We start from the raw sequence: 14,182 nt of genomic DNA, 5'->3' as shown, positions 1-14,182 counted from the left end.
ATTTAATGAAAACAACAAATAAACTGAAACAGGCTGTTTTTCAGCTGATCAAAAGTTTAGGACCACACCTCCCAAAAAAAACTAAACCCCCTCAAAACAGAAATTCAACTTCCAAACATGAACTCAGTAATGAGTAGCTCCGCTGTTATTGTTGATCACTTCAAAAATTTGTTTCGGCATGCTTGATGCAAGCGTTTCCATAAGGTGAGTGGGAACATTTCTCCAAGTGGTGAAGACGGCCGCACGAAGGCCATCTACTGTCTGGAACTGTTGTCCATTTTTGTAAACTTCCCTTGCCATCCATCCCCAAAGGTTCTCAATTGGATTTAGATCAGGGGAACACGCAGGATGGGCCAAAAGAGTGATGTTATTCTCCTGGAAGAAGTCCCTTGTCCTGTGGGCATTGTGTACTGTAGCATTGTCCTGTTGAAAAACCCAGTCGTTACCACACAGACGAGGGCCCTCAGTCATGAGGAATGCTCTCTGCAACATCTGGACATAGCCAGTGGCCGTTTAACGCCCCTGCACTTCCTGAAGCTCCATTGTTCCACTGAAGGAAAAAGCACCCCAGACAATTATGGTGCCCCCTTCACTGTGGCGCGTAGAAAACATCTCAGGTGGGATATGCTTGTCATGCCAGTAACGTTGGAAGCCATCAGGACCATCAAGGTAAAAAAAGTTCTCATCAGAGAATAAAACTTTCTTCCACCTTTGAATGTCCCATGTTTGGTGCTCTCTTGCAAAGTCCAAACGAGCAGTTCTGTGGCGTTCAAGGAGACGAGGTCTTTGAAGACGTTTTTTGTTTTTGAAGCCCTTCAGTCTCAGATGCCGTCTGATGGTTATGGGGCTGCAGTCAGCACCAGTAAGGGCCTTATTTGGGTCGAGGATCGTCCAGTGTCTTGACGGACAGCCAATTGGATCCTCCGGCTCAGTGCTGGTGAAATGTTTTGGGGTCCTCCACTTGACTTTTTTGTTCCATAACCCTCAGGATCATTTAAGAAATTCCAAATGACTGTCTTACTGCGTCCCACCTCAGCAGCGATGGCGCGCTGTGAGAGACCCTGCTTATGCAGTTCAACAACCCGACCACGTTCAAAAAGGGAGAGTTTTTTTGCCTTTGCCATCACAACGTGTGATTACCTGACAGAAAATGACAATGAATTCACATCTTTGCACAGATTTGGCCTTTTAAAGGCATGTGGTCCTAAAATTTGGATCAGCTGAAAAACAGCCTGTTTCAGTTTAATCGTTATTTTCAATTAATTGAATGCTCAAAAAATGTTTTGTCTCACTCTCATTTCTTCTTGTTGCATGTTGAAGCTCTACTTGGAACCTTGTTAAGATTCAACAATGTAAAATATGATTTTTTGCCATTTTTCAAGTGGTCTTAAACTTTTGATCAGGACTGTATGTTCGTCCATCACTAGTCCAGATATACTGGGTCGGCCATTCCATTCTTAGGCAGGGCATTATAGAGTTAGGGCCAGTTTGAGGGTCAGAGCCCATAGGATATTATATTTGGCCCGCACCTGACTATTCGTGTCCCTAAGTGCAGAGGATTGACTCATTTAAATCAATATTTTTTTCTTTCATTGTTTTCTTTATGTTTTCACTATGGTTATTTTTCATTTTTTATTTTAATGATATATAATAAAGGCTATTCTTTAGGTGTGGTAGTCTGTGACTGCTGATAATTTTATATACCACCTGTCATAATATTATACCACCCACAGACGGGTTTCTGTCTGAACAGTGAGTCCTAGTATACAATCAAGACAACTAACAGGAGGGTTAGTGATTTTAAATGTGTTTAGGTGAGCTAATAAAAGTCTAATTTTTAACTTAAGGCAATTCAAAGTAGTTGCGACCGGATCTCTGCCAGATCCCATTATACTCAATGTGGGTCTGGTGGTACCCTGTTGTATCTGGTAATGCCGCAGCCTGATCCTCATCAATCATGCTTTTGGATTCCAAATACAACTGTAAGTGAGAATTGAGGTTTATGTCAGTTCTACGGCTGGTTATTATGAAATAGTAGTATCTTACACTTATCATGGTCAGTTTTGATTAATACAAACTTTCAAGCCATGACACCTAAAAGGTGTACTAGAAACTTGTTGAACTGCAATCAATGGAGTAGCTACAGGGAGTGCTGAGGTAGCAGTTTGTCATATATCTTCTATATGAAAAAGAATCTTCATATAAAAGAGAGGATAAAAAAAAAAAAAATATATATATTATCCTTCAGGCGGACATAAAAAACGCCTCTAAGTTCTTTTTATCAAGTATCTTAATTTGATTTGTGCAAGCAGTGAAACAAAGGAACAATTGTATATGCAAAAATATATAATCGTTTATTATAAAAACAAAGAATATAAAAACAATACAACTGCAAAACAAATTCTGAAGTTATAACATAACATCCAAAATGTACCACACGGTGGTGTTCACACACCCCTATCTGATCAGCACAGTATGATTTAATGATTCATGACAACCAGTGTCATACTTTTAACAAACGGACTCATATACCAAGAGAAACTTAGGATCTTCTGTTTATCAAACAGGCTATAACAATAAAACACGGATTTACAGGAAAATAACTGTTATCCCTTGACTCTGTTTTCCTATGACCAATCAAAAATATATGATATTAATATGATAAAATATTCAACTTGGCAATCAGACTAGGGAAAATAACTTTCCAAGGATTTAGTCCTCTTTTTAAATAATGTCAGATCTTCCATTAACAATATGCATCTTTGCTAAGAGAATAATCAGCATTATGGAGGCACCTAACACTATATATTCCCACAATATGGGAACTCTTGGCTATATACCGAGAGAAATATCTTATTAATATCACGAGTAGTAAACCAAATATACGTTACTGGGTCAAAGGTAGACAGAGTTCAGATGGGACCAGTTCTGAAGAACTTTCCTAGTAATCCAAAAGGAATAATCCAAGTTTCTTCTGGTAAAGTTTTCTTTTTGATTGAATGAATGGATGGATCAATGGATATATGGATCTTTTTCTCTAGCCCTCTTTTTTTTTTCTTGCTAACTTTTTTCATGCTACTCCGCACACGAGTAATTATTCCCTCCCTTATCTAAGAATCATCCCCTTTAGATTAGGGATTCCCAAAAATCTAGGGTGGGTGTATTCTCATGCTAATAACATCATGACGTTATCTCAACTCCTAATATGGTATAGAATAAATAATGAAATAATATAATGTTGCCCATCTGCCTCCAGATGGCACTGCGGTACCGTAGATGAACATCCCAACTTTTAAGCATTAAAATTAAATATCTAATAATATGTTTTCAGTAACTCGTTGACCTTTCCTACTATAAATCATTGAGGAAAGTCTTTTCCTGACACTTTTAATTACCTATATCCTGGACTTGTTGGAGTTGACTGTCTTCTCCTATCTTTTTGAAATATAGGTTGACTTGGTGAAAGTTTTATATAACGGCTTTGATGCTTGGCATTGGAACTTGTACATTTCACTTATCTACGTCCATGAATAACTATTGTTTTGAAATCCAATTAACTTAAACTTACTTGTTTTTGTACCTTCTAAATAGTAAATACATGGTATAACATATATATATAAATCGATACATTGTTACACATAGATAACACATTATATGAATTATTGATTAACATATGTTGTAAACTAAATATACCATGCAAAGATATATATAATATAATTATGAATATATAAATTGAATCTCATGCAGCAGGTGTGTGATATGGACATGAGTCCTTATCAAGTAACAGGGAGTTGACTTACTCCTTAACAGATGGTCTCATATCTTTAGTAATAACTTTTAAATACAATGTCCGTTTATGTTCACAATTATTATTTTTTTATATAGACTGAACTTGCCATGAACTCATCTTGGCTTCCTCAGCCATATACTATAACTTTGGTTCAGGCTGATCTTATTCTTAAAGGCAATGAGATGAGCATTAATTTTGATTATAATGTCATTAGATAATATTGTATACGTATGAAAATGCACAACAAGTTGTCCCCAAGCCCTACTGCCGAGGAGGTACAGAGGCCCCTTGCCACATAAGAAGACACAAGTATTTTAAGTGGCCTATGGTAGATGAGGACCCTGTTAAGAGACTTTGCACTGTGGCCCGAGCTCTATATTTCTATAGTCCTAAATAGTAAGGATCTTTACATACTAAATCACTTGCAATCCGTGGCTTCTGATATTACAAAATGACCTTAAAGAACATTTAAATTTTGAGTTTAATTTCCTTTAAGAAAGAGAAAAAAAAACCTCCACATTCTGATGTGATTATAATGAAAACATCTGCCATCAGACAGTTAACTATGCCTTTGAAGGTAAACTAATGTACATTTTTTGCCTTTAACTTTTTTAAAACATACAGCAGCAAGATCAGAAAATCCTGTATCTGGTGTTAATGGTAAGTATACATTTAGTTTACATGTCCAGTATATGTGTGTGTACTTACAGGTCCAGTGAGCGGGTCAACTGTATGTCACAGGAGGCCCCAAGCTTTATTAATTACACATCATATATTTTACCCTGAATGCTTCTCTGTGCTAGGATGCTTGTTAATCCCAAGAACAGTGCAGAAGCCCTTTCAGCTTTTTCTCTGCCCTGTAACATAGCTCAATTGAAATCTTTAAAGAATCCACAGTTTTACACCTCTGAGGATCAGTGGGGGTTCTGGCATTTGGATTCCCACTGATCAACAAGTGACCCTAGCCATATGTCTTCATTTAGACACGTGAACCGATAATGCAACAGCACTCTGCATATATGCCTATATTTTTCAAAAGCACCAGACCATAAGACTCACACCTCTCTCTAATTGATCAGGAGGTTTGACACTGCTATACTACCCTAACTGCAGACTATAAGACGCAGGTAGTTTTTGGCAGGATTTTTGTTTCTTGCTAAAAACTGCATCTTATAGTCCAAAAATATGGTAAATTAATATGAGGTCTTGGCAGATATTTTTATCAAAATCATTTTTGTATATCTACCATGAAAAGATGACCTCATATAAATAGGAACCTAATATAAAGTAGGCCTCAAATGAATTCTGTGAAAGTAGGGTCCAGCTATATATAAACAACCTTGAAAAGATGGGTGGCTATGGTGCAAGAGCAAAACTGAGGCAACCACACCACCATACATACAGTCGAAAGCAAAAACAAGTGACCAGCCATATGCAATTGCAGTAAGCCGGATTGGAATAATGCTCACTGACGCTATAATATGCAATGACTGGGTCAGGTGTAAATGATAGTTAAGAGTTTTGTTCGTGACGCCAATTTCAGGGTGCGCAGGGTACAGTCTCAGGGCCCTTTAAGGTGTTGCAACTCACGTACCAGGTTAGGAATGCCAGAGTGGTGTAATGTCTCTGTGTAGCAGTAGTAATAGTGTCAACGGTGTCTCCTACCTTGGAACGGCTGGACTCCTGGATCCTGGCTCACTTGCAATAAAATGAGTGTTGCTAGTAGGAGTAAAATAGATAAATTGTTGGAGAGCCCTCAATTACCTGGAAACATCAGTGTAGGGTATCAATAACCTTATTTAATACAGAACTGACATAAAACTATACATCCATAAAAAAGTGCAACATGCACCCGATAAACCCTAAAACCTATAAAATGCAAAGGCACAGATGACCGCAAATACAGGCTGTGGACCCGATCCCGATGTGGGCAGTCCGAGTCCAGCTACAATATCCTATAGAGATATGCGATATTATTGGTTTAAATGTAGGACCGCACTCAATCGCCGTGTATGGCGTAAAGACGTTATGTAGATGATATATAAATGCAGCCCCGTGGGACAGAGTACGTTACCCCTCTTGTGAGGCTGGAAGGAGATAGGTAAATGTCCTTATTCTGCCGCTTAGACTCACATCGGCGTCCCGTGTGGTCTCAAGGTCTCATACGCGGCGTCCTACGTGACCTGGCGGCGCACCACGTGATCCACGCGGCTCCTTGGAAGGCTGGTAAATATGTTGGGTCCTAGAGTCCAGACTGTGTGCTGTCAATAGCACATAAATCCACTCAGCGGGGGTCCAGGGGGCTGCCTTTAGATGTCGGCACCTCAGGACTTAAACGGGAGCTTTGCTGTCGTATACCGTATTTGAGGAACTTGGTAGCAATTAATAAGATCCAGACTTGGAATATAATTCAAACTGGTCTTTACTTGATGTAGCAGTAATCCATGTGAGATGCAGCAATAGTCTTGGGTCCCAGCAGGTATTGGCAATATGTGGCAGGAATTACTATCTTCTGCTCTGTCTATCTTCTGCTGTGTTGGGGACTGACTAGCTGAGGAAGAATTTGGTTTCTCCTGGTCTCTGGATGGTACTCACAGTTATGCTCACAGGGTATGGTTCTTCCTGGAGTCCTGGAGGTGGCCGCTTGCTTGTCACCAGCTGAGGCTGAAGGCTCAGACTGGGAATGGTGATCTTTGGTCTCATGGGATCCCTAGAACTGGGAGCTCCTACCAGCACAGCCTTCCCCTAGCCGAGGTGGCTGGCACACTAACACTAACTTCCTTTCCTCCCCATGAGGCAGGACATGGGCGAGCCCACTCTGCTCAAAGAGGGGGGAACTAAACTGGAATAAACTATTCCAGTCTAGATATGCTAAACTGAACTAAGTTCCTGGTAACACATTGCTGCCACCTGCTGGTGGACATGGAAATTACAGCAAAATACATGTAACAGGCTTAGAATATGCACATTTGTGAGAATATAACATAAATCACATTAGATGACCGTACAAATACACTTAACAGGTTGTAGCGGGGTAAAAGAGTTTAGTAACATAACTCTGGGATGTTACACAATCACTTGCATCCCCATTTCAATAGAATGGATAAGACCCAGTAGTTCCTTGGGGAATCTGCAACAAATTGGTGATATTTCACATGCCCTAAAATACATGTGGATTATTCCCATGGCACTGTTTTGTAAATCCTACTAAACTACACTCGTTGACAAAAAATAATAATGCACCAAGAAGGAATTGCTGTAATTGAGCAGGCCTGTAGGGGAAGGCGATGGCAATAAGGGTTGTTGTAGTTCTCAATGGTGGCTAACCCCTGTTCCAGTGCTCCCCCAGGCCACGCACACAAGGAATGGAGAGGGGCACAACCCTATGTTCACTTGCACACCCTGGATATTTTTGGGGTCTTGGAGCACAGAGCAAGAGGACCCATTTAGAGTATGGAGAACAATAACCAGATGATGGTACACGGAAAATAAAGTCTCTCTTTTAATGGATAGATGATGGGTGTCACAGTGAAAATACAAGTAGTAGGCACCGTTTCCAAGTATTTCACAAGGCAGATGTCTCCTAAATGGCTTTGTATAGGGAATAACAATTATGATAGTCCCTCTAAGTCTCTCTCTAGGTATACAATGTAATCTTCCTAAATGATTAAAGGTGTACAACTCCTTGCTCTATATTTCTGCAGTTCCCAGATTGGGTGCAGCTTTGATCAGATAGCCAGTCCATCTTAGCAGCATGGCAATTGTCGGAAGTAATTAACCCTAACCACGTGCAGTAAAGTCCAAAGTCCAACATTCAGACACTGTCCCTTTATGGTCATCAACCTTCTGCAAATATTCAATGCTTCTTACCTTCAGAGCTTAATTCTTATCAAGGTTGCTTTTCTGGCAGCTTCAAATCACACAGGAATGGTGTTTCCCTGGATCCACATAGAGGATTCTCTTCTGACCTACTTGTAAGCAGCATACACTAGGCACATCCTCTCACTTGCTAGTTCACCAGAAGATTTACTAACCTCTACAGGTGGTCTTTCTGGGTCTTCCCGGCGTGTGTACGTGAGTTCATGTAACAGCTGCTCCCAAAACCTCCTAAGATCTAGGTAAGAAAGGCTTAGATGGTAGACAGTGAGCGTATTTCAGTCCAATGTTGCTCACTCTTTCAAAGACTATGAACTAAGCAAAATGACTTTGAGTGTGTTGTAGAGACAGTCAACGATCAGTCAACAAGAGGTACACTACCCATAAGTAGCCTCTGAGAGTGGCAAGGCACTGTGTCTAATCAAACCACACCTTTAATCGTTTACATATCAGCATGAGACATAATTGCATGCCAAGTTTTGCAGCAATCTAAGATTTCTATCTGGCTGCGTTATGTTTTTCTCAGTTAGTGCCATTTGTCAATTAATGCCATAGACTTTAGGGCGAAGTTTACAAGCATCCCTACAAAGAGGAAAGCATTTTATCTTGCACCAAATTGCCATAACGTAACAATGTGAAAACTTTGGAGAAGATTATTCTTCTATAATATAATAAGCATAGTCTACACAGTCACAAACTTTAAAGGGGTTATCCAAGATCTATAATGCCCCCTCATATGCCCAAGTCCCTCATTGAGGTTATACTTACCTTGGTCCCCAGCACCCGCGTTGCTCCTGATGCCGTCACTGGCACCACTGCATCTCCCCGTCATGCGGATGAAAACATGCCATTGGCTGCTCCCCCCATTGCTGGATATTTTCATCTGCGCGACGGGGAGATGCAGTGGCGGCATCAGAAGTGAAGTGGGTGTCGGGGAGCCAGGTAAGTATAACCTCTGTGAGGGGTCCGGGCATACAGTATGGGAGGCATTATAGATCTTGGATAACATCTTTAAGGACTAATAGTAAACCACCATTTTCTAATGATCTTCTAATAAGCTAACCAATCTTTTGTATTATACAGAGGGAAGCAATGCATTAAAGTATGACATTAATGCAGGTAAGTAAACATTAAAATTCACCACCATCTTAATATCAATTCAATGGTGATTTTCCAGTGATTCTGAAACATTTTTCATCAGTCTGAAACCTTTTTGAACAATGTTAAAAACATATTTGGAAGGGTGATCATCATCATCAATCATTCCTCTTGTGGCAAAATATCGTTGCATGTAAAGCTTTATTATAAGGTTGTATCATTATTGAGTAAATGCTTGACTGTCAGTCTGATCAGCGGGAAATTGTTCAATTTAAATCTAGTTGATAATGGATACTTTTTTAATAATTGTATATTTATTATTAAATAATACGGAAATGAAAATACACATTTACAATAGAATGATGCACAAAAGTACAAAGTAAGGATGAAACATGAAATACATCACATTCATATTAATTGAGCATTTGTATCACTCAATAATAGTCAGTGTTGAAAAATTAGAGACCGAGCAGAAATACAGTTAGGTCCATAAATATTGGGACATCAACACAATTCTAACATTTTTGGCTCTATACACAACCGCAATGGATTTGAAATGAAATGAACAAGATGTGCTTTAACTGCAGACTGTCAGCTTTAATTTGAGGGTATTTACATCCAAATCAGGTGAACGGTGTAGGAATTACAACAGTTTGCATATGTGCCTCCCACTTGTTAAGGGACCAAAAGTAATGGGACAAAATAATAATCATAACTCAGACTTTGCTTTTTAATACTTGGTTGCAAATCTTTTGCAGTCAATTACAGCCTGAAGTCTGGAACGCATAGACATCACCAGATGCCAAAAATGTTAGAATTGCGTCGATGTCTCATAATCATGATCAAAACATAGAATAAGAAAATTTGCAATAAAAAAAAAAAAAAAAGATTAGAAAGAAAGGATATGTGTCGCTATCTGGTTTAAACTACCAGAAAATGTTTTTCCGTGATACATTCCCTTTAAGATTAGTGTACTGCATGCCTGAGCACTAACTAAATGTTATGTGGACATAAAACAACTCCATAGCATATCATCGTTTGTTGTGGACTATACTTTTTCCTTTAACGTGATTTCAAGAATGCAATGGATGTTCCAGTTTTCTTCATTTGATTCCTTATCACATGTTTTCTTTGTATCCAAAAAGAGAGAAGACTTATAAAGGAAAGCATTCCAAGCCTCTCCTGTGGAGTTGCTAAACAAGAGCACACGAGAGTGAAGAGAATTGTTGGAGGACAAAAAGCAGAAAAGGTAGAACTGCCTTATATTACACTGCATAGCACTCAAACATTTACAGTGTGATTGATCTTTTTTTTTTAATAGCGTTTATTTAACATTTTCAAAATAGTACAACAATCCCATAGGGAAAAACAATACTGCAATACAGTCATACACGTGAGCAAGATCAGACAATTCCATCAGTGTCATAATATACGACAGTAAGAGACTTAAATGCATTTGGATACAAAACATTCTTGTTGTCATAAAAAAGGAAGGGAAATAGATGTCTGCTCACACCCACTCACATCCATACGTCCACACACACACTTGGGTGGCACAGCCCCAACCAGTAATGGATCTCAAACTGTGCCCTCCGCCTGTACCCATATACCCCAGATTTTGTCAAACCGATCAGGGGTTCCTCTCGCTTCATAGGTCAACTTGTACATCTGGAGATCGTTGTTAATTAGTTGTACCCATTGGCTTATCGTGGGACACTTGGGAGGCTTCCAGTTCAAGAGTATATTCTTCCTACCATAGAACATTAAGAGCCGTAGGAGAATTCTACAATATTTGGAAGGAGTCGCATCAGCAACTAGCCCCAGAACACAAACAATAGGATCACATATCCCTGGTAAACCCAGTTTAACATTAATGAAATTACACACCCCCTTCCAATAATTTTGTAAGGCCGGACAGGACCAAACCATGTGGAAAAAGGATCCTCTGTCGCTTCCACATCTGTCGCATTAAGGACTTGGTATCTGCCGCATCTGATATAAACGTACCGGAGTCAGATACACCCTATGCATCCATTTGACCTGAATAAGTTGATCTCGAGAGCTCACGACAGACCTCCTCCACCCCAGACGCCATTCCTCCAAGTGAGAATCCTCCAACTCTGGGATATCCGCCAACCACTTAACAAATGATCGCTGGATAGGAGAGTCCTGCATTTTAATAATTTCACCATAAAAGGAAGAAATTGGTTTATATGGTTGTTTCCTTCTGGCTATCGATTCCAGAGGACCACACTCCAAGCTTAGGGACAAGGAGTGGAACTGTTTCTCACAAGCGTGTCTCAGTTGGAGGAACCGGTAAAAGCTCGTCTGTGGCAACAGGAAGTCCGACCGCAAATCCCCAAAGGAGCGAAAGACCCCATCCTGGAATAGCTGCGTCAGATATTTAAGCCCCTTCCTAGGCCAAAATTCAAAGTCTGGCAAGTGTAAAAGCTCAGGGAGATGCCTGTTACACCATAGTGGGATATACGGAGACCAGATATCCCCTGCTTGGGTGTCCATATGTGTATTTACAAACTTTGCCCAGGCTTCTATAACCGTTGTCATAGCTTCTGTGTATGTCCCACTCAACAAAGAACCACCTCCCCTGTAGACCAAGTTTGTTAGAGCTTCATACGAACCCACTAACGCCGCCTCCAGCACCACCGCCGGATTATTGGAGTCTGCTCTAATCCACCAGGAAGCATACATCAGGCGTGTCGCTATGTAATAAACATATAAGTCAGGAAGTTGTAGACCACCCTGCAAGTAGGATGCCTTCAACGTCTTCCTTGCTATCCTAGGGTTCCGATGACACCATAGGAATCGGGACATAACCTTATCTATGACATCAAAGTGGGATTTCGGTACCCTCACTGGAGCCGCTCTGTATATATATAACAGTTTCGGTAGTAACACCATTTTAAAGATGTTGATCCTTCCTATTAAAGTCAAGGGGAGATTTTCCCATGCTTCCAACTTGCGTGTGACATATTCCATAGTGGGCCTCAGGTTCAGATGGCAAAATTTCCGAGGGTCTCTATGTATGTGGATCCCCAAATATAGAAAGCTGTCTACCACTTTCAGGGGGGATACTGGAGATATCTCTATCGCTTCTTCACTGTCCACTATACATAAGCTCGATTTAGCCCAGTTCACTCGTAGCCCTGAGAACCTACCATATCCATTCACCACATCTAGCAAAGTTTCTAAGGATGGGCCAGGGTCAGCTAAGTACACCAACAAGTCATCCGCGTATAGCGAAACCTTCTCCTGTATCCCAGCCACCGTCCACCCTTCTATCAAGGAGCTATTATTTATCAATTGAGTAAGAGGTTCCATTATCAGAGCGAACAACAACGGGGACAGGGGGCAACCCTGCCTTGTACCTCTGTATAATTTAAATGGTCGGGAAAGAGACCCATTTACTCTGATGCGCGCTGAAGGTGCCTGATACAGTAACTGGACCCATTGAATGAAGGAGTGAGGAAAACCAAGTCGGGCCATTGTCTCCCAAATAAAATGCCATTCTACCGAGTCAAAGGCTTTCTCGTTATCGAGAGATGCCAGGACCCTTGACCCTGCATTATCATGCCTGACCTGCAAGTTCGTAAATAACCTCCTAAGATTGATATCCGTTGTTTTCCCGGGCATAAAAACAGATTGGTCAGGGTCAATAATGGATAAGATTACCTGATTAAGCCTCTTGGCCAGGATCTTAGCTAAGATCTTGGCATCGGTGTTCAGCAGGGAAATAGGTCTATATGATGCACAGTGGTCCGGAGGCTTCCCAGCTTTATGAATTACCACAATGGTAGCCTCGCCAAAGGATAGAGGCAGTCCACCAGAATCATGTGCGTAGTTAAAAAGATTCAGTAGACGTGTAGAGTACAATTCAACGTCTAGTCTGTACCATTCGACTGGGAACCCGTCCGGACCAGGTGATTTCCCTGCTGCCATATCACTGATTGCCGCTTTAATTTCTCCCACATCAATAGCTGCCTCCAAAAAGCTACTGTCTTCTCTAGCCAATGTAGTAAGGGGGATGTTCTGAAGGAAAGACCGGATCTCATCTGGGGTCATCGCAATTTTGGAGCTATACAGGTCCCTGTAAAATTGAGCAAATTGCTCACATATGTCCTCCGGTTGATATACCCTTGAGCCATCCCCGCAAGTAATGTGTGGGACCACCGTCTGGGGCGACTCAGTCCTGGCCAGGAACGCCAAAGCCCTCCCATTCTTATCACCATCAGCAAATATTACACGCCTTTGATACAATAACTTCTTCTGGGTATATTCTGTTAGGTGCAAATTGAGCTTCCTCTGGGCCTCCTCCCATAAACTACGACCCTCTCCATCCGGATTTGTAATAAAAGCCTGTTCTCTCTCTACTACCTCCCCCTCTAGCTTAGTCCTTGTAGCCCTCATCTCCTTCCTATACGTAGCTATCGCATGAATCAGAGTACCCCTCATCACAACTTTGAAGGCTTCCCACTCTATCAACGGGTTAGCTGAGCCCTCATTGAACTCCCAATAGTCTTTCAAACCCTGCTGTACACTCCAAACAACAGGCAGGACCTCTAGCCATTTACTATTGAGTCTCCATACCCTCTCCACCGGTGCTAGAGGTTGTTTTAGAACTACTAACAATGGAGCATGATCAGAGATACCTCGGGGAAGGTAATCAGCCACCGTCAGAGAGGGTAATAGATCTCTGCTAAGAAAAACTAAATCTATCCGTGAGAGCGTAACATGAGAAGCGGAATAGCAGGAATATTGGCGCAGCCCCGGATGTAAGTACCTCCAACCCTCCGTTAAATCAAATACATCAGCCCAGGAGCTTAGCGCCTCATTATGGGTATCACTAGGGCGAAGACGATCCAGTGACTGATCCAAAGTCGCGTTGTAATCTCCAAGGGCAATCAGAGGTGCCGGGGGCATAGATGCTACCATTCTCATAACCTCATCCAGTATATCCCTACGAAAAGGGGGGGGGACATAAAGGCCCACCAGAAGGTAATCGATGCCCCTGATTGCCACATGGAGAATCACAAAACGACCCATTATATCCGTATGCACAGAATACACCTGAAAGGGAAGGGATTTCGCCACCAGAATCGACACACCTCTGGCTCTAGAATTATATACCGCGTGGTATGCTGAACCAACCCAGGGCCTCTTCAACGCTAAGAGCTTTCGCCCCTGAAGATGTGTCTCCTGCAATACCAGAATGTCAGGATTATGATTTCGTAGAAAATTAAAGACCAGAGACCGTTTAATTTTGTCATTGAGACCCCTGACATTCCAGGAGACAAATCGACAAACTGACATTATGGCGGTCTATTGAGATAGTAATCCCAGAAGTCACTGCACCACCCAAGCCATACACTCACACATTCATACCAACTTCCAAACATTAGA

General features: G+C 41.2%; 1 protein-coding gene across 2 annotated transcripts in view; it reads left to right on the top strand.

Moving 5' to 3' along the window:
- Positions 1-14,182, top strand: part of CFI (complement factor I) — a 58,951-nt gene that overhangs the window by 27,927 nt on the left and 16,842 nt on the right. Inside the window, exons 8-10 of one of the 2 annotated variants that reach the window (XM_040418367.1) lie at positions 4,406-4,450; positions 8,750-8,785; positions 9,910-10,013. In XM_040418367.1, coding sequence (XP_040274301.1) covers positions 4,406-4,450; positions 8,750-8,785; positions 9,910-10,013 — 185 coding nt within the window. The remainder of the gene's footprint in view (positions 1-4,405; positions 4,451-8,749; positions 8,786-9,909; positions 10,014-14,182) is intronic. The other variant, XM_040418368.1, reaches the window with a different exon arrangement.

This window comes from Bufo bufo, chromosome 2 (assembly GCF_905171765.1).
Source record: "Bufo bufo chromosome 2, aBufBuf1.1, whole genome shotgun sequence".
Taxonomy (NCBI): domain Eukaryota; kingdom Metazoa; phylum Chordata; class Amphibia; order Anura; family Bufonidae; genus Bufo; species Bufo bufo.
This window is presented reverse-complemented; position numbering and strand designations above follow the sequence as displayed.